Below are 19,120 nucleotides of genomic sequence, written 5' to 3'. Positions count from 1 at the left end.
GTATCCCTTCTGAATTCATACCAAGTGTTTATTTTATGACAGTCATTTAAATTATAATATTTTTTTTATTTTTGAGCACATATGAACTTCTTATAGCAGAACATCTATCCACTTCTTCAATATCTCGATCACCTACCATCAAACAAAGGAGAGTGAAGTCACAGGGGAACACAGCATGTAATTTATTTCAGGAGAACATCATTTCTTTTCAAAAACCTAGTATGCCAAGCTTTAGACATGTGTTTATATTCATCATGCCAGTGTCAATGTTTGCAAAATAAAACCAAAGAACAAATCTTTTGTAGCCTAGTTATTTTGTCATATAAACTTGCTGTATAAACTTCCTGTAATTGCTACTGTTATAATAAACACCCTAATTGGAAACTGGAAAATGTGTGTACTATATGAAAAGAATAAACAGAATAGTGTGAAATCTGAAAGGTTGGTTAGTTTTTCAGCTTCCAAAGTGCTTTGCAGCATTAGCATACAGCATAATGCATACAGCATAGTGCGACTTCTACAGCATACAAATCTATAGCATAGCTTATCACAGAGACAAGGTTTCCTATTACAACCAAAATCTGTAAAATGCACTACAAAATAACACAATGAGGTGCTCTGCTGGTCATATATCTTTGCAATGCAGGAGTAAAGTTAAAGGTGCAATTTTGCCTATATAGCATATGATGATGTACAAATTATTACACATGTCAAGATGAGAAATATGAGATTTGGATAAACACAACACTACTGACATCTCTAAGAGACACTTAAGAGAACATGGGGTCACTGTCCGCAAACAGCAACTTCCCACATGACTTGGTCCACAACATCATCACAAGACACTGTGATAGAAATGAGACAGAGGCAGAACTTCGCTAAAACATCACTCTGAACCAAACCAGTACATACACTGAAACAAGAAGATGCACTCACAAGCAGACTCTAGAAGTAAAAGCAGCAGTAGTTAAAACAGCACTAAAGAGCTTTTTTCCCCTTCCACATGTCACAGCATAAGTCACCGTGGATACTATCACTAAGTGACAAAGAGACGACTTGAGTGGCAGCATTCCATTTGAATCTCCATAAAACAATGATAGACTGTAGTGTACAAATAGATACTTGCCGGAATTAGGAGCTCTCGTTCTACACTGCTGTCCATCCATTCCCTCTATATCGTATCAGAGTAATGTTTAGAATTTGTTACATAGACACACATTTCGTGCTATACAGTGGTAACAGACAACTATGCTTCTCAACCGTAGGGGGGCTCCGAGAGCAAATCTTCTTTAGTTCTTTGCACGAAAGAGTGAAAGATAATATTCAAGGGTTCATGTTTCTGTTTTAGAGACAGCGAAGTCACAAACAGCAGCACCGCGGATCGGGAGTTGAGCATGCTGACAATCGAGCTAAAAGGCATATCTGTTCAACATGCACTTAGTTTTCTGTTATGGTTTGTCTATTATAGTCTTTATTTATTTTCATTAGGCTATTGATTGAGTCTTACCAACTTTTTTAATTGTTTACTACTATTTTTAAAGTTTACTACTTTAAATGTAACTATTGTATTGTTGTTATTTGTATGTCGCTTTGGACAAAAGTGTCTTCTAAATACCATAACCATAAACAAATCTTTATGAGACAATTCTACCCCCATAGTTAGTGTGTGTTAGTGTGAGTGTGTGTGTCTGTGTGTGTTAGTGTATGTTGGTGCGTGTATGTGTTAGTATGAGTGTATGTGTGTTATCCATTCTATTCCCTCAGGTGTGAGTGGCCCATCCCTGACGAGGATGAGGTTACAAGACATGGAGAGACTGCGTTCTTATTTCAATAGTCTGCATCATAGACTGTGTTCTTATATTTCTATGAGCTGCAATAGAGACTGCGTTCTATATTTCTATGGGCTGGATCAGAGACTGCGTTCTTATATTTCAATAGTCTGCATCATAGACTGTGTTCTTATATTTCTATGAGCTGCAATAGAGACTGCGTTCTATATTTCTATGGGCTGGATCAGAGACTGCATTCTTATATTTCAATAGTCTGCATCATAGACTGTGTTTTATATTTCTATGGGCTGCGTTCACAAAACATGAAACTATGGTGCGGCAAACAGACACCCTGCTGTGTTAAGCAAGCATAGCTGAGAAGGCCCTTCATTGCTTACTTATTAGAACAATTTTCCTCCCGAACCTGACGAGATCGGTTTAAGTATGTGTTTTAATTTTAAATAGTTTTAAGTATCCTTCATTTTAAAAGGACTTTAATTGGATCCATTGCACGTACTGCCTTTTAAATACTGTGTGGTTTACACACACACTTCCCTGCTTCCCTGCTTAAAGCCCCCAGCTCTCTCCTGTCTAGTATGTCAGAGGGTCCACAGCGCCTCCTCGGGAGGAAGTAGGTGCCCTGAGGAGGAAGTAGCTGCCCTCTCGTATCTGGACAGCTTCCTCCTGCCTGTCAGCATATGGATTCAGTTTTCAGTTTCTCAGTTTTAAATAACACTGACTTACACCAACAGTTTATTTTAACCATAACCACTGAGAAATTCTTTATGTGTTCTCATGTGGAAACTGGCGCTGGCGCTGGAGTGTATAAGACTCAACAGTTGTGTCTTTCTAAAACCATGACACATGTCCGAATGGAAGTATAATTTAATTGTAGCCAGAATAGTCAAAATCTCTTGCCGCAACATTAAGAAGTGGCACACATTTGGTTTTGGTTTCGCACCCTGTGTTCAAGAAGGTATTTCAAAAATATATGGAATATGTGTACAGATAACGGTTATACAAATATCAAAATACATTTCTTCTGTCTGAGAACATGTCAATCATTAATACGATGAAATAACATTTCCTATATACTCTGAATAAACTCTGAATATCTTACACTAATATACAAGTAGTAGTGTGAGGCCTACATTTCATACAACCAAAATCTAGGACATGGACACAATTCGGAGGTGGCATGGGTCCGTTAATGCAAGTGTAGTGTGTGTACAGTACTCAGTTGACTGTGAGGCCGATCTGTTAAAGAGTGTGCTGGTATTTAAAGAGCCATATGCTGACATACACCTTATCACAGTGTAAACAGTGTGCACAGCTATGTGTGTGAGGAACAGTCTACTTATGCCAAAAGCCTCTATGATGTGGATTTATCCACTCAGAGGTGTCAGGAGCAACACAGGATTCCTCATTCCAATGCTGCCAACACTAGGTGCACTCAAATGAACAGGAGGCCTAAACTGCTAGCTGCACAGTGGGGACAACACAAGAAGAGAATCCTACCCAAGCAGCATAAGACAACAGCAGTATGACAACAGTGTTCACAGATTCACACACTGTCCGAGTGTACCGTTGTCAAGGTAGAGCTCCAGAGTCAGGTGTGTGGATTGTTGATAAATTCTCAAAATTCTGGAATTGAGGTAGAATGACAAAGAAACCAATGGGGTAAAAGAGTCAGTGATTCTGGAATGTGTCTGGCTCTGTTCTGGTGTGGCGTTGTGCCTGGACCAGAGCCAGTTTGCAGTGGGAGTAGGAGGGACTATGAGCACAAACTCTCACGCTTCCCCTCGATCCACAAACCAGATCTCGTTGTGGCGGTGGGTGGCTGCAAGGCTGGTGTATCCAGCCACAATGAACGAGATGCCAAGACTGAGATTCAGGTCTGCGGAGTCCAAAGCTGCGACTAGAATCTGGATCTGCTCCAGAATGGACGCCTCATTAGTGCTGCCGCTGAATTCTCTGTACACCAGAGACAGGAAATATAAGTAGCTGTTTAGATATGCAATGCTTCCAGGGCTGACAAAACATTCCAGAATGTTCACAATATGTCCGCAGTCACCAATATGAAAAGGGACACTGACTATAAACATAATTCCTCTTACCTGGTGTAGACCACTGCTGAAGGCCATGTTTCTATGGTGATATCGGGGTCAAAGGGCATCGGGGGCTGGTCCTGGTACTGCTCGGGGATGCAGTACGCCACCGTGACCTCTGGCGCCAGAGCACTGCGGGACGTGTCTGTCTGAACCACCGTCACTATGGGGATGGTCATGCCCAGATAGGTTCCTGTATGAAGCACAAGCGTTTCAAAATCCAATTCCAATTCAAAATTGGAACTCCATTGTGGGTCTCACTGCAAAGGTTTGTATCCTGTCAACTATGTAGACTATTTTTCCTTATCTTTGTAAGTCACTTTGGATAGAAGCATATGCTAAATGAATAAAATGTACATGTGTTCAAAGTGCACCTGGTCATGATCTTACAGGCCCCTGCATAAAGGCGCAGACAGGCGTGCATTAGTGTGGACCTGTTCCGTGTTTCCTGCTGAAATCCTGCTGCAATCCCGCTGCTGGCTCAATGTACTTTTGCGTTTTCATGCAACATACAAAAATGCCTTCAGCTTTCAGCCAACTACTATGTAATTCCAAAGGTGAATTCAAGAAAACATGTTAATATTAAAGTGTAATTCCGGCGAAAATTGACCCAAGGGTGTTTTTCTGCATTAAAACACATCAAATAAGCAGTTAAGTATAAGACTGTTAAGAACACTTACCAACTGTCACGATTTGCGATTTGGGGCTATAGCATATACCAGGCCAAGCTCTGTAGTGGTTGATCAACGAAAATTACTGTCTCCCCAGCTTATTTGATGTGTTTTAATGCAGAAAAACACCCTTGGGTCAATTTTCGCCGGAATTACACTTTAAGATATTCTTATACATGTACTCTTCAACACATTTAGTCTCGGTCTGATTCTCTCTTCTCCTCTTAAAGTCCAAAAAAATAGTAGACTGTGCAGCTACACAGGCTTATTTACTTACTTGGAATATCATACAAAATCTAATAAAGATTATACCTAAAATATGTACAATGCTAGAGGCATTCAGTCCCTCCCTCGACAGCCTCTCCACACATCTTCATATCTCCGGGGCTAAAAGGTTAAGCCGTAGACCTACATTGCAATGAATTTCCCTGACAAGTGATTGGTCCAACACCTGTTAGTGATTTTTTTAATCCTAAAAATATCCTGACCCCAACCCACATTGCGATGTGAAGAACCTCTTATTAAAAAGAGCAGTTATGGAACAGAAAATCTGGGGTGACCTTGTGGAGCAAACCACTAAAACCTGCAGGGTTGTGCTTCTGGATAATCCAATACTAAACAACCATGTCTTACATCCAAAAACAACATACAGCACATAAATGATGATGTGCTACTCTAACAGAGTAAGATTGGGGGATTGAATGAAATGTTACAATATGGACATCTCCGACTACTAACATCTTCCAAATTCAAACCCCAACTTTGTGCATTGAAGTAATGAAAATTTTATTTCATGACATTTGGAATAGAACTGGCCTTGATCCAAATGTCTGATTCCTCTCTCATCTCTCAGTATGGCTGTACTCTGTAGTTTGTGTTTAAAACTAAGGGGTCCTTTGTGCACTGTTGTTTTCCCCCTCAACAGCATCTGACCAATAACCTTTGAAAGATCTCGACTTGCACTAAGCATGTGAGCAGTAATGGTGTACAATATTTTCTTTTGTGTCTGTGCTGGGTTTAAGGGTTCTCTGTGTGTGTGTGTGTGTGTGTGTGTCTTCTGTGTTTGTAAGGGCTCTGTGTGTGTGTGTGTGTGTGTGTGCATGCATGTGTGTGTGTGTGCATGCATGTGTGTGTGTGTGTGTGTGTGTGTGTGTGTGTGTGTGTGTGTGCATGCATGTGTGTGTGAAGGCTCGCGGTGTGTATATGCTGTGTGTGTGTGTGTGTGTGTGTGTGTGTGTGTGCGCATTTTGCTTCTTCCAGTAGTTTTTAAGTAATTGTAGGGCACCCTTGAGCAAGGCACTTAACCCTGAGTTGCTCTGGGGACAGTGGCCCTTGTAATATAACTGACTATGTAAATCGCTTTGGATAAAAACCTCTGCTAAATGAATAAATGTAAAGGTCTGTATAAAGGCTCTCGGTGTGTGTATGTGTGTATGCATTGTGTGTGTGTGTGTGTGTGTGTGTGTGTGAAAAAGACATGTGTATATGTGTGTGCTTGTGTGCGTGCGCGCGTGCGTGTGTGTAAAGGCTCTCCGTGTTTGATAAAGCTCTCGGTGTATATGTGTGTATGCTCTGTGTGTGTGTATGCTCTGTGTGTGTGTGTGTGTGTGTTATTCGGCCTGTCTGGCTAGAGAGTGCCTGGTCACCTGCGGAGTTCTGCTGGCAGATGAAGCGCATGATCTTCATGAAGCCGGTGCAGATGCTCTGCTCATACGTCTCCTCCCTCATGGTGATGCACGCCCACACCGTCTTCTCATAGCGCCGCTTATCCACCTGCACCTGCACACACGCACACACACAGGGTTAGAGAGAGTAAACTCAACACACATACACAATGTCTCATGTTGCTTTGGACAATAAGCATCTGCTTTGGTAAGAGGCTGCATGTTTGTTGCCTCTGGAAGCAACAAAATACTCCCAAATAATCAGCAGTGAGCTGCACTATTCATTGCGGCCTTCTCAGTTCGCTAATTGCATTTGTTCAAATTGTGATTTCGATTAAAAATAGATTAATCTCACACATACACACACCTCCCCCAACACACAGTGACAAACATACTGTATGCAGGCATTCAAACACACACATCATCAGTCACTTAGATGTGGCTTATTTAATTGCTTGCCTAAAGTTGGCTCAGTATATGTCAACTGGCTGCTGTATTGAAAACCAAATTTCATTTCCTTCCTCTATTTTTTTTTTTTTTTTATGAAAAAGCTGCTTTGGGATTATGATGTCCAGTCAGTCACATGCCTCTAATATGAAAAGGGCTGCGATCGCGAGCAACAGGAAGGAACCGAGGTAATTCAGGGAAAAAGCTCCTTCAGAGCGCAGTTGGAAAATTCCTTCACAAGATTAAATCCATGTCCTTAAAAGGTCAGAAACATCATCTTGACCATTCAGTCAGGGCCGTTCTTACTCCCGACTTTAAACTGTTCATTTTAGTGCTAATGCAATGTTTATTGATGCCAATGCCTCAAGTTCCTTTGGACAAAAGCATCTGCCTTGGTAAGAGGGTGTGGGTGTGTGTGTGTGTGTGTGTGTGGGGGCACTGAGACCACTGCACATTTGAATATGACCGTCAACCCATTCGAATATCACTCAGCAACCGTAGGATGACGTCAGAAAAATGTGCAGTGGTCTCTTAATTTTTTCCAGAGCTGTATTTTCATGAGAGCGAGATGGCCACCTTGTCAAGGCATTTGAGGACTGTGAAGGGGACTCTCTCTCGCTCCTGGCTGGTGTCCATTTCCATGGTCAGCTGCTGGATTGGTTCGGCCATGTCTGTGGTGAGGACCAAGAGAGGGAAAAATGCACTTACAAAAATGGAGACGCATCATTCAACTCGCCTTTAATATGATGACCTCATTTTTAGACCTTGAAGACTTGCAGTGATAAGAGACTGATAATCTGGAGATAACAAGATGGCGTTCTGCTTATGAAAACATTAAGTCCCTGCTGACACAAAATAAAATTCAACTGAACAAACAAAAGCCTTTCTGTTGATCTTAACTTACTGTCTGTGTAATTGGGTGATATGTGACATGGTATACAAGACAATTAACTTTGTAATAAAGAGTATTTTCAGCCATTTATAGATAAATGACAACATTCTGATAAACTCACGTGGGTTACTGGTAAGCAGAATACATAGTTATTTGAAAATTGTGCAACATTTTAAAGGCACACTATGCAGGATTTTCACCTTTCCGAAGCCAATTTGCATAGGCTGACAATCTCGAGAAATCGTGAAACATTAGGCCTAACTTGTCAGTAAATATAGCTCTTCGGAGATAGTTTTTGCCTGTTGTTAATCCTTCACTTCCACAACAAAAGCATTTTCATTGTGTACAGGGGGATATGTCACGACAAGTTTGCTATTTACGACAGCAGAGTTATATATCGCGACTCTAGAGGGAGCTCTACAGTAGTGTTGCGCGGGTTAAGGTTTTTTAACATCCGCACCCAGCCGACCCGTCAGCAGCGGTGGAGGAAGTAGGCCTACTGAATCTCAGTACTTAAGTAAAAGCAGAGGTGGAAAAAGTATGAAAATATTGTACTCAAGTAAAAGTACCAATACCTTGATAAAATATTACTCAAGTACAAGTTAAAATACCGATCTGAAAATGTACTCAAGTAAAAGTAAAAAGTAGTTCATTTAAAATGTACTTTTAAGTAAAAAGTTACTTAGTTACTTTTTTTGGGTACCAGAACAACCAGTTTTACCAGAGACTTTCTAATGAGGAGACACAGCACTCAAAAAATCCTCCATAGTAATGCATGGGGTTAGTTTGTAACGCCAATATGGCAGTTGTCTACACATATCACAACCCTTCCGCTGCAAAACGTTGACATGTGAATACGCTTGAGCCAATCATGTGGTGTGTTGTAAAATACATTGAGCCAATCATGTGGTGTGCTGTGAAGACATCGTGCCAATCATCTGTTGTGATCTCGCTGCTGAGCAAGATTGGTGTTGTGAAGCCTTACGCATTACGCATTTCTGCCAAAATAGATGCAACGATAAGTGCCCAAAAAGTGTTGCAATATGGCCGAAAGTGGAGGTACTTGCCTGATAAGGATGTTGAGAAATGGAGATCTATGTGAAAAATCACCTCCTTTAAGTTCTTTAAGTTTGAGCAGTAGTTGATTTTCAAAGTTAGTTGCACTCATCCTTGGGTCGCTTTGCAGTGAACAGTAATCCAGCACAACTGAAAAGCCCCTCACAGGCAGCTGAGGCAGGCAGGCCAATGTTGAGTTGCAGAGAGTTTTTTTTTATTTGGAAATGAGCAGAAGGTTCAGCAGATTAAAGGGCGTCAAACTAGGGGGGGGAGTGGGAAGTATAGGGCCCCAATAGAGGAGAGGGCCTTGAAAAGTGGAATACAGGGGGCACAACATTTTCATCAGGCATTAGTAATAACTCAGGTAATCCACACATAAAAATCCAAACAACTCCATAAGTAGAGTCATGTGTAATGAAGTGGAATAACACAGGGAAAAAGTATTGAACACGCTAAGAAAAAAGCACTAAGGCAAGGAAAGGGAAGGAACGAGCTGGAATCTGTAATGTAGTTAGAGAGTAGTTATCCTTTCTATCTGTGCAAATTAATATAAGCCTGGTTAGTAGCCTACATATTGATGGGCTATAAAAGGTTTTCATTACCAAGGTGTCACACAAGAAACATTTCATGATGGATAAAAGCAAAAAGCTCTCCCAAGACCTTTGCAACCTTATTGTTGCAAAACATATCAATAAAACTGGTTACAGATGCATTTCAAAACTTCAGAATCTTCCAGTAAGCAGCATGGGAGCCATTATCTCCAAGTGGAAGAAACATCACTGCATCATCAACCGCACAGGGATCTCCTCAATATTTCTGACCAGGGAGTCAGAAGGATAGTCAATTCCAAGAGCCAAGGACCACTCGGAGAAAGCTCCAGAAAGACTTGAAGGCAGCCGATTCAATTAAATTCAATTAAACAGTTCTGGAAGTAATCTGGAACTAAAGATCAGGATTCACAAGAGGGACCCCTGGAATCTGTTTAGAACAATGGACCAAAATCACACCTGATACTGCGACTAATATGTTTTGTCATACAGGAAATGTCTTGAAGCTGTCTTTACAAACAAAGGCTTTTCCACAAAGTATTGAAGAAATTTCAGTAGGCACGTTCAATACTTTTTTCCTGTGTCATTCCACTTTAATACACAAAACTCTTATGTTTGGATTTTTTTATATGTGTGTTAATATAATGAGTGGTGAAAATTTCGAATAGACTCACTGGAAGTTTAGGCTAATTACTGAAAAAAAAAAAAAGCGTTCAATACTTATTTCCACCATATATTTATTTTACCTGAATATTTTAACTCCCAAATTAAATGTAAAATGAATGTCAGACGAAATGTAAAGTTTGACTGACTGGATTTTTGTATACAAAACATAGTGAAAACTGTCTAAGGTCACTCTCACTCTCCCTTGCTAAAGAGCTAAATGGTTTAGTCCGCCTGCACCACGATTCATAAGGTAGTCTATCTTTTGTTTATTTAGTTGAGCATCGCTAGTAGTGGACCGCTAATTGTTGTGCTGTTGGTGCAATGTCTTTCTCCAAGAAAGCCAAGTCAGGTTACTAAAAAACAAAGGCCAAAACAGGAAAAAGAGAGACATCCAAATGAGGGGAAACAACTGCTAATAAACTTCTTTCCAAAGAAAGGTGAGCACAAACGCCAAAAACACGAAATCCAATGGTGTTTGCTTGAATATCTCCGCAATCATTGGTGCTAAAACGAACTGAGACAACCCATTGGAAAAGCGGAAAATACACTTTCATAGGTTAGGCTAATCTGATGCATCTCGTGATCCAGCTCCATCTCCATCACTTTCAGAAAGACTGCATGGCATCAGCTTGATTCATGTCCTGTTGTAGGCTACATGCTGATCATTATCACTAGGCTAGTGGTTTAGGGCGCAATTTTTTTTCTGTTTTCTGTTTTCGTTAGTCTTAACTTTTTTTTACTCAAGGGTAACGGATGGGATTTTTGATGTAGCGAAGTACAATACTTCACTCAAAAAGTAATCAAGTAAAATTTAAAATACCGATTTTATAAACTACTTAAAAAATACAAAATACACAGAAAAACTACTCAATACAGTAACGTGAGTAAATGTATTTCGTTACTTTCCACCTCTGAGTAAAAGTACAAATACACAGAGAAATATTTACTTTAGTAAAAAAAGTACCACAATGACAATCCCACTTAAGTAAAAGTAAAAAGTACCTGCTTTTAAATGTACTTTAAGTATTAAAAGTAAAAGTATTTGCATAATGATTTATTCTCTTAATATATCTATATTCTAAAAGAAAAATTAGTATGGGCTGTGGCATTTTAATTAAGCTAGTTTTAGGTTATACTCGACTAGTTTTAAGCTAATGCAATTGTGCTTACCATATGTGGCCCAGTTTATATTCTGACCTACAATTCTAGAGACTGTAATGGTTATCTACTAGGGTGATCTGCTGAGTATATCATTCAGCAAAACACGAGAGCCTGAAGTTTAACGGGGTAGACCAGGGAAACGTCGGGTGGATCATAATGCCAATTCTGCTGATTGAACAGAAAAGTTGCTGAGAAAGGTGTCTTTATGATTAGGTTCAGTTTCACTTGCGCAGACGCACATAGACATTGAATGAGCGCTCACATTTCTACCCCCCAATGGTAGGCTATGCCTCTTTATTTGATCACACACAATTAAGAAATATTTCCTAATCTGGAAAATGTTTATGCTACGTTTTTTTCGGACAATGGTTCTATAATAGTCTACCATTCATTTGTGCCGCAAATTATCAGACGTGTGACAGAAGCATGGGCATAGCCTGTAACTTCGCTGATCCGCGGATAGCAATCTCATTGGAGAGGAGGCCCTAACGCTGCAGATAACAGACAGAAAGGCACACAACACAGTTGCATGTCCAGTGTAGCCATGGGTCTGGTGAATATAGCCTACCGAATGCAGATGGCTACAAGCTCACGCTTTGCCTGGTCTACACTAGAAGCTGTTTCAAAGATTTAGAAGCTGGGCACGTAGCGCTCCAGAATAGGTAAAACAAACGTGTAAAACAAAGTGTTTGTTTTACACGTTGGTAAAACTGGTAAAACAAACGTGTTTGTCAGAGAGAAAAAAAATCTGATCGTAAAATGTATCGTAAAAAGGAACGATGGTGTTGTAGAAATGTAGCGGAGTAAAAGTACAGATAATTGCTGTAAAATGTAACGAAAAGTCAAAAGTATGCACTATAAATTCTACTTAAGTAAAGTACAAATACGTGGAAAATTTACTTAAGTACAGTAACGAAGTATTTGTACTTCGTTACATTCCACCACTGCCCGTCAGGAGAGTTAGGGGCCGTGCACACGACGCCGGTTTTTGTGAAACCGGTGAGGTTTTGTTAACGGTTACGCGTGCATGTACCGCGGCGCCGGCAGTTTAGGAGACTGAAACCCGACAGCTTTTGAAACCGGCTTCGAAGTGGGAACTTTTGAAACCGCCTGCTAACTTTAAGCCGTGTAGGCGCCTGTAGGTCGCGAAGCCGGCAACTTTATGACGACATAGCCCCACCTCTCAACTCAGCCACGGCACTCAACCTGACATGTTGCTTGTCAAAACAAACAAAACCATTTATTTATCATATTAAAATGTTTTTCTTTCCCCTGTCATGATTTATGTGCACAATGTAGCCGATCAACCTTTAGTGGCTTTAAGTTAGAAGCACACGTTAGCTTAACTTAGTTAAACATTAGCTTACTGCATGTTAGTGTTTTCTCCAGTGGTGCTCAGACCTAATGCAATGCGTAGGCTAAGCATTTGAAATTTCACATAGCAGTCACATACCTTGAAAATGAACTTTATTAGTTTAACAGTTGAATTGAAAACCGAATCGTCTGTAGTCTCCTTATTTCATGCGACTGCTTAACCAGAGCACTTATTAGACATTCTCTGGCTTAACAAACTGTTTCAACAATGTTTTCTTCTACGCGATTCACGCGAAATTATCGTGAAGCTTTGCACAGCGGCGCCATCGACTGGTCTGGCATATGCACTACAGCACATTTAGCCGGTTACACCTCTGTGTGTACACGCAAGGTTTTTTCTTGCCGGAGTCGGTAAAGGTGTGAAAGCGGTAAGAGAAAATCCACCCTGCAGTGTCGTGTAAACGGCCTCTTAATCCGCACCCACCAGACCCTCAAAAATATGCGCTGATTAACTACCCGAACCTGACCCGACAAAAAACAAAACAATGTGCCTATAGCCTAGGCTATCCTTTGTAGTTCAAATTATTGAGGTAGAGACAATGCTTTCTTATTAACTAAACACTGAAACAAAAAGAATTTGAACTGTAGGCTATGCTTCAACAAAGAGTTGTTGCGGCTTGGCTCGCTAGCATGTTGGATTAATTGAATCTGAATCTAGCTTCATGGACATAGGCTAGGCCTACTAAATAAATAAATAAACTCAAGTAACAGGCTACATCATGTAGCCTATGAACTCTCTCCCCAGATAGCAGTAGACTCCGGACAGACTCCGCCTTCAAACTGGCAAATCCGTGTAACTGTCACCTCTGTTTTACTGTCGTGATGGAGACATTGACCCGGATCAGACACCAGGGGCGGGAAGCACAGTCACAACTGATCTGACCAGCCGTGAAAAACAGAAGCAAATTTTTAGTTCTACGAGTAAAACTGCCTTACTGCTGCCAGAGCTGAGTTAGACATTAACGGAAGCGGTTGGTGAACACTAGAGCTAGTGAAAAGAAGAGTTCGTTTGATTTGTTTCAGGTAGAACTAAGTCTATTTGCTTCAAGTATATTAGAATGAAATACATTATTTTTGCTTTCATATAATGTGAATGGCTCCTTTTGACGTTTACTTTAAACTGGTCTTGGACAATTAGCTAACGTTAATGAAATGTTCATTTTATCCATGTAGCAGCTACAAATTAATTTAGGAACGCTTTTTATCCGAAGCGACTTAATTTGGTCAATTTACTTGTTACTTCAGGGCTAGTCTCCCTTAGAGCAACTTAGGCTGAGATTTTAACCCACAATTTCCAGGCTAGCATGCTAGCCTGATTCCTTAACCGCTGCCGCATCCTCTGTAAGCCAGAAAATAATTGAGATGTGTTCTATGTAGTGAGATACGTGTTTGTATGTTAAAATAATGATTTTATACAGTTAGGCGTGTATCCAAGTATCAAATGAATCATGCCTTCTCCCTCCTCCCCCGTCTCTTCAGCCCCAGGACCGAGGCGTTCAAGTGGCGTGACTGGCGTGCCCTGTCTGCAATCCTCCCTTTCAGTAAGGTAAGTGTTAAGTCTTGTAGCACTGTTTAGCCTATGTTTCTGACATTTAAAACTCAAAAACGAAAATATATTACATAAAGGTGTTATCAGGGATTAAACTTCTCGTTTGTACGACGGACAATCGTCATTTGGAAATTCGAATCCCCGGTGGTGCACTCGTAATCAAAGATAACGGTCTCTAAAAGCTGAATGTGGAACGCTGGATACGTGCTTCATTGCTTCACTCTAGAATCTTTAAGCCCTCAGCGCATTTCATCTTGACTACATAGCGGGGAGGGAGCATTTTCAAACTTGTGGTAATCGTGGTTGAGAAAACTGAAGCAGCAGCAATGGATAACACAATTTACAGAGTTACAATATAGTTATAACACAAACAGTGACCGATTCTTTGTAGTGCTGCAGCGATTGGTCGACTTATTCAACGTAATCCACCATGAAAATTTACAGAGCCGTATAGACCGGTTTCAGGTCCCTAACAATGGAACGAATTGGGATGTTGGCGAGTTATCTATGTTGTGAGATACGTGTTTGTATGTTAAAATAATGATTTTATACTGTTAGACGGGTATCTAAGTATCGAATGAATCATGTCTTCTTCCTCCTCCCCGTCTCTTCAGCCCCAGGACCGAGGCGTTCAGGTGGCGTGAATTCGGCGTGCCCTGTCTGCAATCCTGCATTTCAGTAAGGTAAGTGTAAGTCTTGTAACACTGTTTAGCCTATGTTTCTGATATTTAAAACTAAAAAACCAAAATATATTACATAAAGGTGTTATCAGTAGGGCTGTAACGATATCACGATTCGGACCGAAATCGCGACATTCATATCCATTGTGTCAGCGGTGTGAAAAGGCAGAATCGCTGACACACCCTTTCTAGTGCACTGCTTTGCAGCTTATGCGTAAAAGCAACCCACATCTCCGCTTTACTTATCGGTAGCCTACGTTGTCCAAAACAAATAAATAAATAATAATTTCACACCTCTCCTTGCTTTCATTGTAGACTATGTGTGCAACTTTACCAAACAGTATAGAAGTAAACCCCCTCTCCTTGCCCCCGCTCTCTCGCTTCCCTCCCTCTCCTGCTCAATGAACACGCTTAAATAAAACATTCACAATCGTTGAAAACAAGGACACATAGAAGACGACTAGCTAAATTACTATTAAATCTCTTAGCATCATTAGCTATCATTGCTGCACATATTTGTTTAAAACTCTTGCATTGAAGTTGACTGATCATCTCAATACCAACGTTTCCCAAAAGGGCCTGTCCCAAGGAGAACAAGTATTATCTTGAAACTTAAGCACACATGGGGAAACTGAACAGTCTAATCAGTAGACTTATGATAGGCTAAGCTAGGCAACTATGCTACTTTGTTTACAACATTTCCAGGCTTCAACCAGACAGCTGAATTGTGTGTAATAATAAATAGTAGGCCTAGGCTATAGGCTAATCTGCATAAAGTGTGCTGTCATAAATATAAGTAATTCAGAAAAATATAAAGGATATAAAATAAAAGATCTTCTGGTGTTATAAGGGAGGCTATTAAAATGTTATTTAATAAAATGTCTAGACCCCCAAAAAAAAAAAAACGGAACGAATTGGGATGTTGGCGAGCTATCTATGTTGTGAGATACGTGTTTATATGTTAAAATAATGATTTTACACTGTTAGACGGGTATCTAAGTATCGAATGAATCATGCCTTCTCCCTCCTCCCCTGTCTCTTCAGCCCCAGGACCGAAGCGTTGAGGTGGCGTGACTGGCGTGAATTCGGCGTGCCCTGTCTGCAATCCTGCCTTTCAGTAAGGTAAGTGTAAGTCTTGTAGCACTGTTTAGCCTATGTTTCTGACATTTAAAACTCAAAAACCAAAATATATTACAAGGTGTTATCAGGATTAAAATTCTCGTTTGTATGACGGACAATCGTCATTTGGAAATTCGAGTCCCGCACTCATAATCAAAGATAACTGTCTCTCTAAAAGCTGAATGTGGAACGCTGTCTTTTTTTTTGCTTAAATTGTTTGAACAGGGATAGAAATAGACATTCCACTTTGTCTTCTAATTTGTACCCTCCATTTTCAAATTTTTCAAATTTTCTTGTTCCAAGACTAAGACTTGTCATCTTTCTCAAACAAGATTTTTACATTTCCAATCTAGTGGAAGCATTACACACTGCATCACAAATCATTCATTCTCAAATTCAACTCAAATCATTAACTATCTTGATAATGCTGAGTAATGTAATTTTTGTACAGGAAGCATTAGCCAAGGATTGTCATGTGTGCTGATTGCCTTTCTTGTCTTAACAGGGGCAGTAAGGACAAGATCCACCCACCACCCAGTGCATGCGTGCATATGTGTGTGTAATAAATTGAGAGGGAAAGTGTGTGTGATAAATGAAATTTAATAAAGTAAGTAAAATTTTGAATTTGTGCTTCTTTTCTGAAATACATTAGTACAAGGTTTTGATTTTTAGATAATTTATTCCAAGATGTTGATCATTTAACACTCAATATACATGATTAAACTACTGGCTACTGAGTTCAACTAGGGGTATTGGATGTTACTGTTTAAAAAGCTTTATTAGTAATCCTTTATACATTTGACAATCTTAACTTTTTAAAGCTTGAAATTCTGAACAAATACTGTAACTCCTTGATTTGTTAGTGACATTGACTATATAGTACAAATGGGTGCCAGACGTAAAATGAGCTGGCCCGCATTTGGCCCAAATAAGGGCCGCAATCGCCACTATCAAACACTCATCTGGTCCGGATCTGGCCCAGATCATTATGATAAAGTGCACATTTGGCCCAAATAAGGGCCGCAATCGCCACTATTGAACACTTATCTGGCCCAGATCATGACGATAATTTGCACATTTGGCCCAGATCCGCCAAATAAAAAACACATCCGGTTCAGAGCCGTCCCAGAGCTGGGCCAGATCATGAAAAGAGCGGATCGCGCGGATGGTATTGGCCCGTTGTGCCAAAAGACACCGGCCCGGGTCCGTTTTGCAGATCCGGCCCAGATCTGAAGGTGGATCTGGGCCGGATCCGGGCCAAATACATTTTGCTATCTGGGTCTCTTTCTCCACGGGCACGCGCGCAAACACACACATTGACACAGATGCATTCAATTGATTTAAACCCTTCATATCTGTCTGTTGCCTAAACTTTACATTTTTATGAACTGAACCAGAAATCTGTCTAATGAAAGAAAGTTGAAAATAACCGATGCAGAGAGATACTTCAAAGTGCAGGTATTTAATGCAACTCTGGACATCATAATCAGTCAGCTCTCCCAAAGATTTGCAAGTATGCGGGAAACTTGTGTCATGTGTTTGAGTCTTTACGTCCTATGACCCTTCAACTCGCAGGTGATGATGAACTGCAAGACGTTTGTCAGACCATTATAGCAGGGATATTGCACCGACATTCCCAACACAACTCCTCTCATTCAGGTCTTGCTTTAAAGCAGAGATTTCACAGAAGTCATCTATTTTTCAACTTGCCAAAATGCTGGTGGTAGATTATGACAGTGTAACATTCACATTCGGGGAAGTGTGTAGGCCTACTGCTCTCATGTTGTTTCTGACATTGCCTGTGACTGTGGCAACAGCTGAGCGATCTTTTTCTAAACTCAAACTTATTAAGACCTACCTAAGGAGCAGCATGGGGCAGGAGAGGCTCAGTGGGTTAGCTATTCTGTCCATTGAAAATACGACAGCCAGAGCATTAAATATTGGGAACATCGTTAACGATTTTGCACAACGAAAGGCTCGTAAGATGGCCTTCTTCTAATGGCCTAATTCACGATATTGGGGATTGTATGCATATGAATGATTTTATTTGGTTTCTGCGGTTAAATAAGTTAGGCTACATTAAGTTTTGTTTCTATCGCATAGTCGCGAGTTTATAAGCAAGCAACGCTTGCAGTTTCAACAGAGGGTTGAAGAAGCGCATTGAGTGTTCCCATAATTCCATGCGAGTTTTTGTTAATGCAGTAATATTAGATTACCATGGCCTGCAGGCTGTTAATAGAATTATTTTTAATGTTTTCACATGTAATCAGTGTTGGACAAATTACTTCAAAAGCGTAATGCATTATTTATTACTTGTTACGGTCATTTCAAAGTAATTTGTTACATTACAATATTACTGTCTTTGAATTGTAAGGCATTACACTTACATTACTTTTACCAAAATAACAGGAAATATGGATTTGGTGTTCTCAATAGATCTTCATGTGTTCAATGCAGCTCATTACACGGCAGGAGGTGATGTGGTATGGCATAATGACTGAGCTAGGCTTAAGGCTAACAAAAGAACAATATAATGGTTGCTGTTATGGGTCATGGGACAATGTAGGCCCCAAAGGCCAAAGGTCACTCACAACTTAATATAGTAAAATATAGGCATAGTGAAATTGTATGTTGACTTTAAATGGTTCTCATCATTGCTGGTTGCCTTTCCTTCCACTTACAGTGGTGTAGATTTAAATGCAAATACTTTGAGAATAATGGCTACGATCTTTGTCTGTAAAAGCAACATTTTAGTTATTCTCACTACTTGAAATGAGAAGTATACACTCTTAAAAAAATGGGTTCTTGGGGGTGCTATATAGAACCATGCAGGTTCTTAGCCAAGTAAATTGAACCTTTTGCCTAAAAAGGGTTCTATTTCATGCACGCGAGGGTTATTTGAACTTCAACGAATTTTTATGGAACCATTCTGGACTTGATTTTAACGGTAAGTGTCAATGAACTTTATCTCCTTTTATCACCCATTTAATTGTGTTTTCTGCAAACCACTGTATGAAGCGATACTCCTTTAAATAAAAAATAGGGGCGTTCCCCTTAAACGCCTGTGGGCGTTTTGGTTTTGTCAGCTGTGGAAACTGTCGGTCGAAACAGCTGTTAGTTTGTTAACGTTAGTGTAACTAGAAACTATCTTATCAGTTATCTCTACTAGCAGATCCATCATGAAGATAAGTTTACTTCTTACTTGTCAGGCTTACAATAAAATCAACTATTGCTTTTTTATCGATGATTTTGACCGTGTATTCGGTGTTGATGTTCATTGACATTCTCTAACGATAAATTAAGCTAGCTAATGTTAGCGTACTAGCTAGCGGATAGTTTAGCACTAGGGAGTTGAGATAACTAGCTACTAGTGCTAGCTAATCAAACGTCAGCCAGCCAACAATCCAAAGTGATAC

At 40.1% G+C, this 19,120-nt stretch overlaps 1 protein-coding gene and 1 long non-coding RNA gene across 3 annotated transcripts in view; one reads left to right on the top strand and one right to left on the bottom strand.

Annotated features, from left to right (window-relative positions):
- Positions 1 to 167: 167 nt before the first annotated feature.
- The window catches only part of LOC125299044 (heme-binding protein 1-like), a 28,490-nt gene continuing 9,537 nt past the window's right edge, over positions 168 to 19,120 (bottom strand). Inside the window, exons 2-5 of the mRNA XM_048250122.1 lie at positions 7,236 to 7,330; positions 6,195 to 6,327; positions 3,887 to 4,070; positions 168 to 3,743 (exon numbers count right to left, since the gene is read on the bottom strand). Of these exons, the coding sequence (XP_048106079.1) occupies positions 3,560 to 3,743; positions 3,887 to 4,070; positions 6,195 to 6,327; positions 7,236 to 7,330 (596 nt within the window). The 3' untranslated portion in view covers positions 168 to 3,559. The remainder of the gene's footprint in view (positions 3,744 to 3,886; positions 4,071 to 6,194; positions 6,328 to 7,235; positions 7,331 to 19,120) is intronic.
- Positions 13,290 to 16,328, top strand: LOC125299046. Of its 2 annotated transcripts, none has more exons than XR_007194304.1 (5): positions 13,290 to 13,379; positions 13,836 to 13,902; positions 14,520 to 14,583; positions 15,630 to 15,707; positions 16,210 to 16,328. It is a non-coding gene; the product is annotated as an uncharacterized LOC125299046 (long non-coding RNA). The 2 variants fall into 2 exon arrangements; XR_007194303.1 differs by having other exon boundaries at positions 14,520 to 14,588.

The sequence above is a fragment of the Alosa alosa genome, chromosome 8 (assembly GCF_017589495.1).
Source record: "Alosa alosa isolate M-15738 ecotype Scorff River chromosome 8, AALO_Geno_1.1, whole genome shotgun sequence".
In the NCBI taxonomy this organism is placed as follows: domain Eukaryota; kingdom Metazoa; phylum Chordata; class Actinopteri; order Clupeiformes; family Clupeidae; genus Alosa; species Alosa alosa.
Note: the sequence above shows the minus strand (reverse complement) of the source record. Positions and strands in the feature narration are given on the sequence as shown.